Source organism: Ochotona curzoniae, unplaced genomic scaffold (genome assembly GCF_017591425.1).
Source record: "Ochotona curzoniae isolate NIBS_2020 unplaced genomic scaffold, NIBS_Ocur_1.0 scaffold_3890, whole genome shotgun sequence".
NCBI classification, from domain to species: Eukaryota; Metazoa; Chordata; class Mammalia; order Lagomorpha; family Ochotonidae; genus Ochotona; species Ochotona curzoniae.
This window is the reverse complement of record NW_024467115.1, coordinates 26,083,141-26,098,678: the sequence shown is the minus strand read 5'-3', so window position 1 is coordinate 26,098,678 and position 15,538 is coordinate 26,083,141. Positions and strand designations below refer to the sequence as shown.

The window sequence follows — 15,538 nt, the reverse complement described above, 5'->3', positions numbered from 1 at the left end:
AATTCTTCGGCCTTTGGACTCTGCAACAGGTATCAGAAGCTCCCCAAGTCTTCAGGTTTTCAGGCTTAAGTTGGGATTATACCATATGTTCCCTTTATTCTGATGCCTTTGGTGTTAGATAATTAATGTGACTAGCCTCCCTGGCTCTCCAGCTTGCAGGCAGCTTGCTGTCATAGCACTTTCCACCACCACATTATGTGAGCCACTTCTTCCCCTTTTAAATGCCTCCCTATCTGTAGCTCTTACTAGTTCTGGACTCCTGATGTATGGTATCTTTAAGCAGAAAGTTAATTGGAAACATTATAATTTTGACCTCACCTCTAGCCTGGGGAGTCCCAACAACCACTTTGTTCTGAAAAACAAAGCCATATTGCTGTCCTTCATCACCCACCAAAACTTTAGACTCGATTTTGCTGTGGTTGACACACTACTGAGCCCTGTATTGTCTTGAGAATCAGCAAGCAGCACTGTTGTAACAGAGGGCACCAGAACCAGGGACAAGGGAGCTGGCAGGATGGAGAGGAGACTTCCTGTGCCCTGTGACTATGGGAGTTCCATGCAGAAACCCTTGAGTTAAGTGTATGTGGGATTGTGGCTGGGTTCTTGTGTAACCACCTTGCCTGAGAGGTGATATGGCATCCGTTAAATCTCAACTGTAAGCCTTAGGTGACATGCTGAGTTCCAGAGGCATATTTCTCTGAATATGGCCTTCAATCAAACACAATGATGACTGAGCGCCATAAATGCCCAACCCATCCTCCTGAAAAGATAAAAAAAAATGCCAAGATACACAAAAATTAGTACATAAATATAGGAAACATGAAAAGGGAAGACAACATGACTCCCCAGAATGAACACAGATACATCAACATTGGAGTATGAATAAGGAGAAATTAATGAAATGTCTTAAAGCGAGTACCAAAAAATGATGGTAAGGTTACTTGAAAATACAAGGAAATAGTTAAATGATGTCAGCAAATCAGTACATGATACGGATATACCATTGGGCAATGAAAGATAATTGAAAAAAGTGCAAACAGAAATATCAGAAATGAAGTATTCAAAAGATAAAAGCACAGCACAAATCACTGATAACATTTGGTGGAGCATAAGAAAGAATATCTGGGAGAATGTTTTGGAAAATATGAGTCAGAAAAACATAGAAAGCATGGAAATGGTTCTTGGGATGTCTGGAATACAATCAAATGATTAAAGAAGCAAGTCTTAATATTTCCTGAAGGTATGGGGGAAAATAATGGATTGTAAAACCTATTGGGGAAAATAATAGCAGGAAAATTGACCAATTTGGAGAAGAATGTGGGCATCCAAATACAGAAAGGACATAGAGGCCCAATTAGACATGATCAAAGGACATGTTTAGTCATTATGTTATAGTGAAAAGTAGTGCATAAAGAAGCATTCTATGATTCGTAAGAGAGAAGCACTGCTCACTTTTAAAGGGTTGACAGCAGATTTCACAACAGAGCATCTAGGCACTAGGAGGAAATAAGAGGCTGGCACAGTGCTCTAACAGGCTAATCCTCTGCCTGTGATGCCAGCATCCCATACTGGTGCTGGTTCAAGTTCTGGCTGCTCTACTTCAAATTCAGCAGTCTGTTTATGGTCTTGAACAGCAGTGGAAGATGACCTAAGGCCTTGAGCACCTGCACACATGATTTGAGTAGTGATCCAGTGGATGGAAAATATTCCTTTTCTCTCTCTCTCTGTTTCCCCCTCTCTTTCCCTCTCTGCCTCTCTCTTTATCTTTCTCTCTCTTCCTTTCTTCTCTCCTCCTCCCTTTCTGTCTCTGTATGTGTAACTCTTTCAAGTAAAAGATATATATTTTCTTTTTTTAATTAAAAGACCTTGTCTCCACTTGGCCAGGCTTACAAATGTACTACATATAGAAAGTAAGGAAGACAATCAGTATATGAAAGAATTGGAAGGAATAAAATGTAACGGGGCAAGGGAGATTCAAAATAAACAGTATGAATATGTATGATAAAATATCAATGACTAATTCGCTATATGTGAACGATAACCCTAAATATAACTGATTTAAATGCTCCAGTCAAAAAAGAAAGATTAATTCAGTGACCAAAAAAGACCCATTTAAATGTTTCCTACAAAGAACACACTTCACCAATAAATGTATAGGCTGAAATGACATTCACATATATTTCATGTAAAACGAAAGTCAAAGTGAACAGGGGTAGCTCTGTTCCTGCCAGAAAAAAGTTGGAGACTTCAACACAAAGCCTCCCAAAGTAGATGAAGATGGCCACTATGTGATTCCTAAAAGTTCAGTTCAACCAGATGTGAGCACAGGAGATGTGCATGGAGCCAACGGTGGGGAATCCAGTTTTGTAAAAAGAGTGTTAATAGAGCCCACAGCAGATATAGGCTGCAATACAACGACAATGGGGGACTTCAACACCCTGCTTTCACCATTGAACAGAGCAACCACACTGAAAATCCATAAAGAAACAAAGTTAATCTGCAATATAGAGCAAATGGATAGCTACAGAACATTCCAACATACAGCTAAAAAATATATTCATTCATTGAATTTAACATTCTCCCGTATAGATTATATATATACAAGACCACGAAACAATCTCAAGAAATTTTTAAATTTTGTTATCATGTTTCTAACCGTAATGAATTAAAGCTGGAAATTAGCAACATACACAATTCTAGAAAATATAGAATAATATGGAAACTGAACAACAAATACGCTTTTGAATGAACAGTAGGTTGTACAAGAAAACATGAGCATGTAAAAACAGCTTAAGTGAATGAAAATGAAAATGTGTAGATACAACTAAAGCAATATTAAGAGGGAAGTTTATAGCAGTAGATACCTATTTATAAAAAGATTGGAATGATATCAAATAAATGGTCGAACAATGCATTTAAAGAACCCGGAAAAAAATAAACAAACTGGGTCTGGCACAGTAGCAGCCTAGTGACTAAAGTCCTTGCCTTACACTAGTTGGGATCCCACATAAGCATCAGTTTTTGTCCCTGTGGCTCTGCTTCCCTTCCAGATCACTGCTTGAGGCCCGAGAAAGCAATCAAGGATGATCCAAAGCCTTGGGACCCTGTGCTTCCATGGGAGACCCAGCAGAAGCTCCTGCTTCTTGGCTTCGGATCAGCTCAGCTCTGGCCATTGCAGTCGCTTGAGGAGTGAATTACTGCATGGAAGATTTTTCTGTCTCTCCTCCCCTCTGTATATATGACTTTCCAATGACAAAAATGAATCTTAAAAAATGATTTACAAAAATAAAGCAAATTTCAAATTCTTAAAGAAAAATCATAATAAAAATTGGAGAGGAAATAAATGAAAATTAAACAATGAAACTATTAGCCCAAGTAATTAAAATAAAAAAGATCCAAATCAATAAAAAAAGAGATAAAAAGGAGTTACTACGATTGATATCATAAAAAAACAACAAAAAAAAATCATTAGGAACGATCACATATATATATATATATATATATATCAACAAATTGGAGAAAAATGATTTAAAAGACAAAGCTCTCCATTAAAGGGGAGCACAACTCAAAGGCTCAGAAAAATCTCAGAATTATCTATAATGGAAAATGTCGGAAAGATATTAAAAATGTGGCTTAATTTGATAAGAGAAACAGAAGAGATCAGTCATCTCCACTCAAAAGAAGCTAGACGTTATTCATCCAGACAGTTTTGAGCTGGTCATCCCTTTACTCTATTAGCCGTTGCTCAACACAATGCAGGAATGACCATGAAGGCATTTGAGAGCTCATCAAGTCTTGCCTGCTTATTCCATCACAAACCCTCCTGTGAAGACAAGGGAAATGCAAGCAGAGTATTTGAGAAAGGAGGGCTCCACACTCCCATGCTGCTTCACATTGTGGGCTCAACCTCCTGAATTTACGGTGTGCTGCTGGCAAATCCTCATCTAAGACAGAAGTAAATTAAGAGGGAAGAGTTTTTGAGTGCGAAATCTATAAGAAGGCAAAGCAAAACAAACATGGCAAGTTAGCCTGGTCCCTGAACAAGAATGAAGCATGAGAGTATAGCGGGTAAACGGCAGAAGAGACTGTGTAGGAGACTGTGCGAAGTTTGGGGAACCGCATATGATGATAGACAGTGATAATCCCCAAGAGTGGTGACAGAATGACGTGAGCGCAAGACACTTTGATATTCTATTTTAATCATTTGGGTTGCTCAGGTATGAGCAAAGTATAATACCTCCTTCAATCTGTCAGTATTTTCCATCAAACGTGCAGAAGAATCTTACTTATGAAAATAACTTGGGAGAGTATTTTCCTTTATTTGACTTCATTTCCTTGATTGGTTTTATGGCATGGAAAATGAACAGATAAAATTCAAGGTAACTTAACTTGTGCATCTAACTACCTTTGCACTAGAGAGAGCACAACATCCATGCAGGGTAAAATGCAAATGAGAAAACAGTCAAGGCAGGAAAAAAAACCACAAGAGACAGGCTAGTCAGCTCCACATAACAGACCGAACACAAATGTGTCTTATGTGCCCTCTTACAATTCCAATGGGAACTGAAAACAAAAGGAAAGGAGAAATTTAAAATAAAAGTAAAATCATGCGTAACTTGAAAAACAGAATTGCCACCATGTGAGATGTAAAATATTCCTCAGAGAGACAAGAACAGAGTGATGGCAACGAAACAAAGCCAACAAACTGATACTCCCTTTAGGACAGCAAAGAGGACATCTAAAATCAATACTGCTCATCTTTTTCCATCACTTCCAAATTGAATACAGCAAAAGCTAGGGAGAGCCATGAACTGAAGACTGTGTAGCAAGAAATGTTTGTAGATGCCCCTAACTATCCAGCCTCCCCTTTAGCACCTTATTCCAGTGTTTGTCCTCTGATTCTGAATATATATAGCCTTCTGTGTGTTTCCAAAGTATAAATATGTATCTGGGGGGCCCGGAGCAGTAGTGTAGTGGTTGAGGTCCTTGCCTTGAATGCTCCGGGATCCCATATCAGTGGCGGTTCTAATCCTGGCAGCCCTGCTGCACATCCAGCTCCCTACATATGGCCTGGGAAAGCAGTTGAGGACAGCCCAAAACCTTGGGACCCTGCACCCACTTGGGAGACCTGGAGGAAGTTCCTGGCTCCTGGCTTCGGATTGGCTCAGGTCCAGCCGTTGTGGCCGCTTGGGTAGTAAACCACCTGACTGAATGTCTTCCTCTCTGTCTCTCCTCTTTGTACATCCGGCTTCCCAAGAAAAATAAATAATTAAAAAAATGTATCTGGGGCTTGGCGTGATAGCTTAGTGGCTACAGTCCTCGCCTTGAACCCACCAAGATACCATATGGGCACCAGTTCTAATCCAGGCAGACCCCGCTTCCATCCAGCTACCTGCTTGTAGCCTGGGAAAGCAATCAAGGATGGCCCAAAGCCTTGAGTCCCTGCATCTGCATGGGAGGCCTGGTGGAAGTTCTTGGCTCCTGACTCTGATTTTGGCACAGCATGACTGTTGTGGTCAATTGGGATGTGAGTCAATGGACTGAAGATCTTCCTGTCTCTCCTCCTCTCCGTGCATCTGACTTTGCAATAAAAATGAACAAATTAAAAAAAAATGTATCTGAACAATTGTGTACAGTGATAAAGAACTGGAAGAAGGGAAGATCCTCAAACACTCTATGCACCTGATAACCAGGAGGAAGGGGGATGGGAGGACTGGCATCCCAGGATGAGAGCTGAATCCTTCCATCTACTGGGCAGCTATTGAAGCCAGGATTCCTCTCCAGGGTTCTATTTTTTTCTGCAGAGTTGGTGCTGGGATGTACAGCTATAGAAATTTAGACTGCATTTGTAGTGACAATTATCATATTTCATTGTCACTATTTATTTCAGAAGTGGATATCTGTGAGGACCAAGTTGTTATATCTACAAGTGTAACATAGTGCTTTGGATTCAGTTTATTTCAGACATTATGAAAAAAAAAGACTGCAGACATGTGCTAACATTATTCTTCCTTAGTGTGAACATTTGGAGAAAGAGACATTGACTATCTCATCTTATAAGCACATTAACCCAATTGTTTCAGGTCCCCACTCTGACGGTTTCACTTAACCTTACTCTCTTCCTGTCTTAGTCAATTTCCTGTTTGGATAAAAGATGGACAATAATTTTAAAAGAGAAGAGATTTATTTCTCTCCTAGTTTGGAGACTGAAGGGTTTAAGAGCCTGGCAGGGGCCTTATTATTACATCAGCCAGTGGTGAAAAATGGAGAGATAGAAAGGGTGAGTACAAGTGAACAAGAGGATGAACTCACTTTTACAGAAAATCCCCTTTATTTTCTCACAATAACTAACAGACAACCAATAATGACATAATCCAGTTAAGAGTAAAATCCCCTTCAACTAATCATCTTTAAGTAGGACACATTTTTGAATACTGTAGACTTCCAACACATGGACTTTGGAGGAAACCTTTATGCCATAGCAGTTCCTCAGAGGTCCCATCTCCGAGTACAGCCTATGAATTTGGGGAAAGAAATGTAGGAGCAAAAAAATATTCAGCCAATATTATTATAACCTTGTGTCTATCAAATTCATGCTCATTCAGTCCATTATAAAAACTCTCACAATTATTAACTCAATCGAATCTCATCTCTGAAGTCTCAAGTTCCAATTGAACTTAAGCATCATCTACATCAGATATAGGCAAGCCGTGAAGTCGGATTCTTCTTAAACAAAATTCTTTTCCCACTAAGAATCTATGAAGATAGACATTTTAAACATTTTAAAAATATAGTTTGTGTGTCAAGGGTAACAATCCCATTCCAAAAGGAAAATAAGGGAATGAAGACAAGGGTGATGAACAACTAGTAAGTAGTAAACGTAGCAAAGCAAATTCCACGAAATCTTAAAGGTTGGCGAGTAAATCTTTTTGTTTAATTCTTCTCCCTCTAAGCGGTAATGTCTCCCTCCTGCTCCAGAAAAGTTTCTGGACTTTCTGCTCTTTGGATGGCCATCTGAACTGATAAAGCTAAGAACAAAACAGAATCAGCTGCTGAAGCTGTGGTGGGACAGACAGTGGCAAATAACACATGAATACTTTGGGTACTTTTTGTCCACTTTTCTTGCATAATGTTTGCAACTTAATACTCTCCGTTACTGTCCTGTTGAGTCCTTCCCACATCCCTTCTCCACTATTTCTCATTTTCATTTTCTTTCTTCCAAGAGAACCCCACAGAACCCTGATCTGTGTTTCTTTCTGGAACATGTTTTCTCATGATTTGCAATGAGTCAAAAGAAATGTTTCCATATCTTTTCTGGTTCCTTTCTCATTATTTTTACTGCAAGTAGTCGGGAGGTCTCAGGCTATATCCTCAATATCTTTGCAAATCTCTTGAGCTAAATACCTAATGTCATTGCTCAGTGATATTTTAAATTTTATGAAGCCTTCCTTTCCAGCTTCCCTCTTTTCTTTTTCAGAACCATCATTGGAATCACCTATCAATAACAATGGAGGACATTGCTTGCATTATACTTTGTAATTATCCCATCCACTCCGTAATACTCAGTTCCAAAGTCATTTCTACATTTTAGATAGTTGCTATGGTAGGACCCCACTTCTCAGTCTGCCATAATAGACAAAATACCAAAAAAGATTTATTTTACTTTTTATGTGGAATACAAATATTAAGAGAGAAGGAGATACAGAGACAAAGATCTTCCATCTGCTCGTTGACTCCCCAGGTGGCCTCTACAGCCAAGAGCAGAGCCAATCTAAACCAGGAGTCAGGAGCTTCTTTCTAGTCCTCCATGCAGAGGCAGGGCCTCAAGACTTTGGGCCATTTTCTACTGTTTTCCCAGGCCACAGGCAGGGAGCTGGATGTCAAGTGGAGCACCTGGAATATGAACCAGTGCACCCATGTGGGATCTTGAGAGATACAAGGTGAGGATTTAGCTGCTAGATCATTGTGTCAGGCCCTGAAATGTTTCTTTACTTCTCAGTATGCTAGGCTCCATTATGTAGTTCATCTATGAGTATACATGTAAACCGTGTTTACCTACATATGTATTGGTCTTGTATCTAACATGAATGTTGCCTTGTATCAGAGAGAACATACGATGTTTGTCTTTTTGAGATTAGCATGCTTTACTGAGTACAATGGTCTCCAGTAGGGACTATTTTATTGGAAAGGGTAAAATTCCATCATTTTTAAAGGCTGAATAGTATTTCATGGAGCAGATGTACCAGTTCCTTTATCCACTTCTCTTTCTATAAGTATCTGTTTAGTTCCATGTGGATTGTGGATTGTGCTGTTATAAATATAGGGTTTCAAGTCAATTTCTCATATACATATTTCATTTCATTTAGATATATTCCCAGGAGTAGAATAGCTGAGTCATATGGAAGATCAATTTTCAGTTGCCTTTGCATTCTCCATATTGGATTTCATAGTGGTTGCACTAGTATACAGCCACCAGCAGTAGAGTAGGATACCTTTTCCCCCACATGCATGCCAGCAGGCATTACCAGATTTCTGAATGCATGCAAATCTCACTGAAATTACACAGAACCTAGATGTGGTTTTTATTTGGATTTCCCTATAGCCTAGTCTGAGATGATCTACCCCCAGTTGCAGCATTTGCCAGCAGGGGCTACTGCCTGGCTTAGCTTGGCCTGACCCTAGTTTTGGCTCTTGCTGGCAAGTGCAGAAGTTCAGCCTAGCCTGGCCCACTCCCAGCTTTCAAGTGAACTGGTGTGTGTTGCTGTTCAATCTGGCTAGCCTTCACCCTATCCTGGCATTCACTGGTGCCAGAGTGTGCTGTGGACTGGTCTTGTCTGGCACATCCCCAGACCTGGCTCACATCTATCACAGTGGGTGCTACAGCCCAGCCTGTTCTAGCCTGCTCTCAGCCACAGCTCTCACACTTACAAGCGGAAACTCTGGGCTAGCAGGGGAGTTCTTGGAACCAGTTTACATTGTTAATTAGGGTAAAAAGGTACAAGAGCTATGGAAAAGTGGGTAAGACCACCATTTCCCTACTGTTTCCTTCATATGTCCAACGCAAAGGGAATATTGAAGGAGAAGCCCCACCCAGTCTCCCACCCACCCCAGGTCCCAGATGTGGGGCATGTTCCTTGCTCAAGTGGTTCCGATAGTTCACCAATCATAAATTACTGCCAATCTCGCCACTCCAGGTACGATGAGGCTGTTGAAGAATCTACTGATTGACATAGTCTATCATAGTCTACCCTTGTCCAGTATTTTGCTGCCAACATATAGCTGAGGTGGTTGATTGACCTGCTCCATCTTCCATCTTTTCTTGGTTAATGTTCTGAGTCTACCATTTCGATTGAGGGGATCCCCAAAGAAACTTTGAGGTGTTCCCAGACCAGATTCCTATATGTACTAGCAAGTACAGGGCCCACCACAGTCCATCACCCCAATCAGCTGGTGGTTGCAACTGCTGGGTTGGTTCTATTCTCAGCCTCGACCTCCACCGGAACCAATGAGTGTTGCAGTCCATCTTGGCTCTGCGTATCACATACTTGGCTCTCACATAAACCAGTGGGAGCTGCAGCCCAGTCAGAACGACCCACAATAACTCCCACCAGGCCCATCCCACCCTGGTTTGTCAGTATGTGTAGCAGACTATTTCGGTCTGCCCCATATCCCATCTGGCTCTCATAATTGTCAAAGGGCTTGGTTCCATCTAACCAGCTCAGCTATCCAGGCCTCACGGATGTTGTTGAGTGTCTCTTTGTCTAGCCACCCCAGCCCCTGTCCTAGTTGTTTTGTGCTATCCCATGGAACCCAAGAAGGAGGAGCCCACTATTTTCCTCCCAGGTCTCTCTCACTCCCAGATTATGCACTCTCCCGGTGGCTCTGTGGTTAGACTTGACAGTATTAGCCCCTAGTGCCTGCTTCTGCTACAGGTAAGCCCCAACATCTCTCACCCATTCTAATTTTGTTTGCACCAGTAGGAATAGTCTGCCCATCCTGGCTCTTTCCTGACCCAGTCCACATGAGGCGCACAGATGCTGCAGCCCTGCCTATTCTGGTCTGTCCCCATCCCAGCTCACACTCTCCGGTGGGAGCAGCTATTGGAACCAGTTTTTAAGCTGTGTCATCCAAAGGTCTTCAGGTCAGCTTATCTGTTTCAGCATCTGGCTTTCCATTTGCATAACCTGTACCATTCCCTCCAGTGAGCGTTTGTCTTGGGCTTCCCTGCTATAGTTTTTGCTGTAACCTTCACAGCCAGGGCTCATGAGTGCCCCCTCTCTTTCCTCCTGTGATCTCATACTGTGGCCACACTGCTATCTGCTCAACCTTTCTCCTGCTCATGTTCCAGCAGTGCCCAAGAGCCAGGAGACATCAGCTGTGATTTTAATCTAGATTGCAGGACTGTCAGCACCTCCTCTATGGTGGAAGAACACTCAGGAGCAATGTTTGCTCCAGGATGTGATGCCTCCCAAAGAGCCCAGCTGACAGCAGAACCTCGAAACAGGGTCCGTGGTGGAGAGTTTTCCCTATTTCCCCATATACTTACGTTTCAGTTGGAATGGTAAATGGAGTCATTCTGTAATTCAAAAATGGACTGGAAATCTCAAGGAACTGGTCAGGTTTCTTTATTACTATTTCTGAAAAGTAACAGGTGGGAACCGTGATGTATGTCTAAAAAAAAAAGTGTTTCAGAATTTCATGCACAATTTAACATTTAGTGAAGCAATGATTAGACTACTCACCAAGGATGTTTCAGTAAATCTAAAGCGAATGTGCAAAGACAAATAAGGTTTTTATTGATAGGGTATCTGCAATGTGCTATTCTTCAACTTTTGTGGTCTATTCCTGAGCTGCTTTCCAGACTTCAACCTGAAGCAATTAATTCTTCAGGGAGAAAGCCAGCAAAGGCTTACATGCTAGGTGTCATCTGTTACTGTTTCAAGCACAGAAATATACTCCTTGGAAGCCTTTTACTAAACAATATATCCCCCTGGTTAACCTTCACAACAAAGATGTATAAGCCATGAAGAGGAAATGTGAATTAACCTACAAAGACAGTGGTGGAAGAGTGGAAAACATAAGAAAGTGAAGGTCATGAATGGAAGAGAAAGAAGGTGAAGGAAGCATTTGTGGAGTCTAAAGTGGATCAGAGAAATAAATTCTCAATTGAAAATGGACCCAATGTATCCACTGTCATGATGGAAAAGAAAATTAAACAATAAAGGTGATTATTACAGGAAAAATGTGAGTCTATGACAGAGCACACATGCATTGTTTCTGCTCGTCCTAAATCACCTCTCAAATAATCTTTCTTCCAATTTTTTTTTGTACTGATTTTTACTTTGCAAAATCATGTGTAAAAAAGCACAGATTTTTTGGATGGGCCTTTATTTATTTTCACTTTATTTGAGAAAAAGAAAAAGAGAGAAAGGTCTTCCATTCACTGGCTCACTCTCCAAATGCCCAGAACAGCTGGGGTTGATTTGAGCTAAAACTAGGAGCCAGGAATGTAATACAAGTTTCCTTCATGGAACGGAGGGACACAAGTGCGTATCAGCAACAATCTGGGTCTAATGCTGGAGATCCGGATTTAGGATGTCAGCATCCCAACTGAAATCCTAATGGCCAGATACTCTTCACTGGCATGAAACTTTAGGAGGGATCCTGTCAGTAATGGTGGGATCCTTCCAACTGAGATTTTCATTGCCACTTCACAAAATTACTTATAGAGAATGGCACACAATAAACAGATAAATGAAAAGATTTTGATCAATACTGTTCCTTTCACTTAGCTGTGCCTCAGTGTCCCAGAGGAACAGCTGTATTAAATGGTTTCATGAATTTAAAAGAAACATCGCATCAAGGTAAATACTGATGGGATTCAAGTGTTTCTGTTTGGTTCAGAAAAGGTCATAAAGAAAAGGAATGGTGAGAAAGATGAGCAGGGAAAGTAAAGTAATAAAGAAATGAGGGATGGAGTAAAGAAGGAGACAGACTGGGAAGTTCTTGCATCCCCAGGCCACAGGTTTACTTTGCTGGATTGAAAGCCTTCTGCGGGAACTTAAGGAATGCACAGGATGACCAAAATAATTAAGTAGGAAAGGAGAGTTAGGCTTGGATAAATGAATTGATCATTTCTCTTCTCCATCCAAATTTGACATTTCTTTAACATTTTTCTTTTCTCGAGAGGAATAATGTATGGCGTGCTAAAGAAATCTTTGCCATAATCTGTACTGACTGTGTTAATGTAGGCAGAAAGCAAATATAAAGAAAATTATATGGTTAAGAGTTGTTATTCATATTTCCAAGATGTGCAAATTATTGTAGGAAGTAGGAGGCAAGACATAGGTAAATACTCTAATCTGTGTGTCTATTCCAGTTTTAGGATCCTAAATACCACTGAGATTTGTGTTTTGTGCTGTTTCTGGAACCGGGTTCTCCTTGTCATTTGCAATGAAGAATTGGTGACATTTGAAGTATTAAGCGGAGCTATAGCAATTCAAGGAAACCCCACCACCATAAGGAATGCAGGCAGGCTTTGGTCTAGGTTTCATTGGACCAGCCATTTCAGAAATATACATGTAAGCTTAGCAGTGATCTCTTCGGTAAATGCTACTAAATATGTTCATTGTGGCTTTATATTTTAATTTCTGTAACAGTCCTGATAGCAGCCCCTAATTCTAGTACAGAGCAGTTCAATTCCTAGAAAGTTCTGAATGTAAATCTATAGTTCAATGGTTATGTTCTACAAGATAATCTACTGTAATTTTGACATTAGGAATTTGCTTCAGTGTCTTAGTCTACCTGACTTAAATTTCTATAGTATTTTTTTAGAAATTACTGTTCATTGTTCCAAGACTGACCCTGGTCTTTCTGATCACTTTAGAGATGAACTGAAGTTCTTGATTTTTGAAATGTAGAAATAAACCTCTAAAGACCTAACATTCGGACATAAAATTCAACGTAAGCAACGCTGGATGGCTTATTTTGATACATATTGTTCATCACACAATTGCTAGCCATCCATCCAAAGAGTGCTAGTTAGAATGATTGTTAAGATATTCTAATACACACCTTGCGCTTCGTCTGTTATGATGGTTTCCTTTTTTTGACGGATGAGTTTCCAGGGCGGTATGGGAGGTGGTTTTGGTGGTGGTATAAGAGGACAAGACCTACTTCTTGTTACCAACACAGGATGGCTATAGACGTGGGACAGTCCATATTCTCTAAGTTTCTCAGCAGACTCTGCCTAAAAAAAATCAGAAAGTAGATTCAAAGATGTTTCTTCTGCCTTTAGAATGTATTTTTTTTTTCTAAAGACACTGCTTTGTAGTGATATCGTGGTAATGATAAGAATGGCCACCCGTATGTGCAAGTTCCTTAGCTTAAGCACTGTTACCGTTTGTTTTTCTTTCCTCCTTTTAATTCCTCAGCGTTGTTTCCTCATTTACAAAATAAGACATTAAGAGTTACTTATCAGTTTTAAAAGATTCAGTTTTATGATATCAGAATCTCAGTCTTTGTGTTTTTGTACAAAATTAATCATTAATTATAAATGAAAGCTTGGCCACCAGTTGTTAACATATAAAGATTTTTTAATCTGTAGAAATTGCTCTGCAGTGTTAAAAACATATACACTGTGTCACATGTGTGTAAGTCAGTGAGCTGCTACGTGATTACCTAATCTGCAGTTCATGCCCTCACTTTGCTACGGGGATTTCTTCATAGGAAATTCCCATGATTACTCATGACAATGGAGGTATTCATAGCTAGGTTAGGCATAGAAGGCTGAATTTTGTCCTGGAAAGTCACGTCTCCCACACTTAAATATTGCAATGAAAACACTGTTTCTCATACTAATCAGAATGACATTGAAACTGAATTTTTGCTGCTGAATCTGGGCTGAATTACTTCATAAAAATACTTGTTAATGCAATAAGCATTACAGACAAATCCTAACATTTTCAGCCAAGTTTAACATTATAGGTAAAGTTACATGAAATATTAACTATATTAAGCTCCATTTTGCCAATAACTCTTTGATCTCTCTATAATATCAACAATTGACACTGTAAATGTCTAAGGCATTTTAATTAGGACTAAATTCTACCTACCTATCAGCCTATTCCTCAACTATTGTATCAGAACTTTCCTTGTTTTTCTTTTTAAAAAAGATTCACTTATTTTTATCCAAAAGGCAAATGTTCAGAAAAAAGGAGAGATAGATTTTCCATCTGCTGCCATTCCCCAGTAATACTCCCTTCATCATGAAACTCCTGGAGTGAGTGCTGCCCCAAGGCCCTAACAGTGGCTAGAGTCTGTTCTTTTGAGGGAACACATGTGAGAAGTGACTAGGGCTAACAGGCAGTTAGGTCGGTTAGAAGGCAGTTAGGTTAGTTAACTACACTTAGTTTTGCTAGATAGGAATGTAATCCCTGACTTTTGATTGACTGTTAATCTGCTCCACTAAAATCTAGGTTTGATTCTCAGAAAGGGGCCAATGAAAGAGAGTCATTTTTGGGTTGTAAAGGACAAGCACCAGCAAACTTCCTTGAAAACTCCTTCCACGGAGCCACCTTCCTGACTACTGTGGTAGAAGGTTTCTTGCTTTCAATAAATCCTGCTTTGCTCAGTGTCCCTGTCTGAATTGGAAATGTTTTATCTGATAACTTTTCCAATGGAAATGTTCTTCAATAGATTGGAACCAAGATTACTCTCATCCTCATCGCTCCCCCGACCCCATGGGAGTGAATAACATGCCCTTCGTCATGCAAAGAATCAAAGGGGACATAAAGACTTCCTTGACAGGAATTAAAATTGCACCATAACATATAAAAACTTATAGCAGAAGCAGTGTTAGGAAGACAGTTCAAAACTGGTAAGTGCCTGCATCAACAATATTGGAAAGATAGCAGGTGAATGATGTAACAGCGTGTCAATGTCCTAGAAAACAAGAACAACGCAAACCCCGCATTAGCGAGGGCAAACAAACAATAAAATATGCAGAACAGACAGACAAAATAGAAATCAAAACTCAAGTAAAACAATATCGAAAGTCGAAGTCATATCTAAAGGTGTAATTATAGTTGTAAGAATAAATTATAGACAATTTCCTAGTCATAATTCTTGGCCTTCATGTATTAATTTGTCTTTGTGATTGTATCCAATGTTTTAGGTTAAAATGATTTTAGTTGTTGACCTGCAGTGTGTTAGAAAATAAACTATGTAAATCATTATGAAACCGTGAAGTGTCGGTCTAAAATGCAAAGGGTGGTACTACGACTGCTGGTACCTTGAAGAATCTGCCTAAATGCAAACTTATTCATTTATTTTCATCTACTTGAGGGTATGGGAGAGAGAGACAAAGAGAATGAAGGGGCGGGATGAGAAAGAGAGAGAGAAACATCAGTCTGTATTTGCTGTGTCATTCCTCAAGTGAGCACTCCAACTAGGCCTGAGGCAGGTGGAAGCCAGGACCCAGAAACTCCTTCGAGTCTCCCATGAGGTGTCATGGGCTCAAGCACTTGAGACTTCACTT

General features: G+C 40.1%; 1 protein-coding gene across 1 annotated transcript in view; it reads right to left on the bottom strand.

Annotated features, from left to right (window-relative positions):
* The window catches only part of ADGB (androglobin), a 177,325-nt gene that overhangs the window by 77,189 nt on the left and 84,598 nt on the right, over positions 1-15,538 (bottom strand). The window contains exons 12-13 of the mRNA XM_040965667.1: positions 13,075-13,249; positions 10,547-10,637 (exon numbers count right to left, since the gene is read on the bottom strand). Of these exons, the coding sequence (XP_040821601.1) occupies positions 10,547-10,637; positions 13,075-13,249 (266 nt within the window). The remainder of the gene's footprint in view (positions 1-10,546; positions 10,638-13,074; positions 13,250-15,538) is intronic.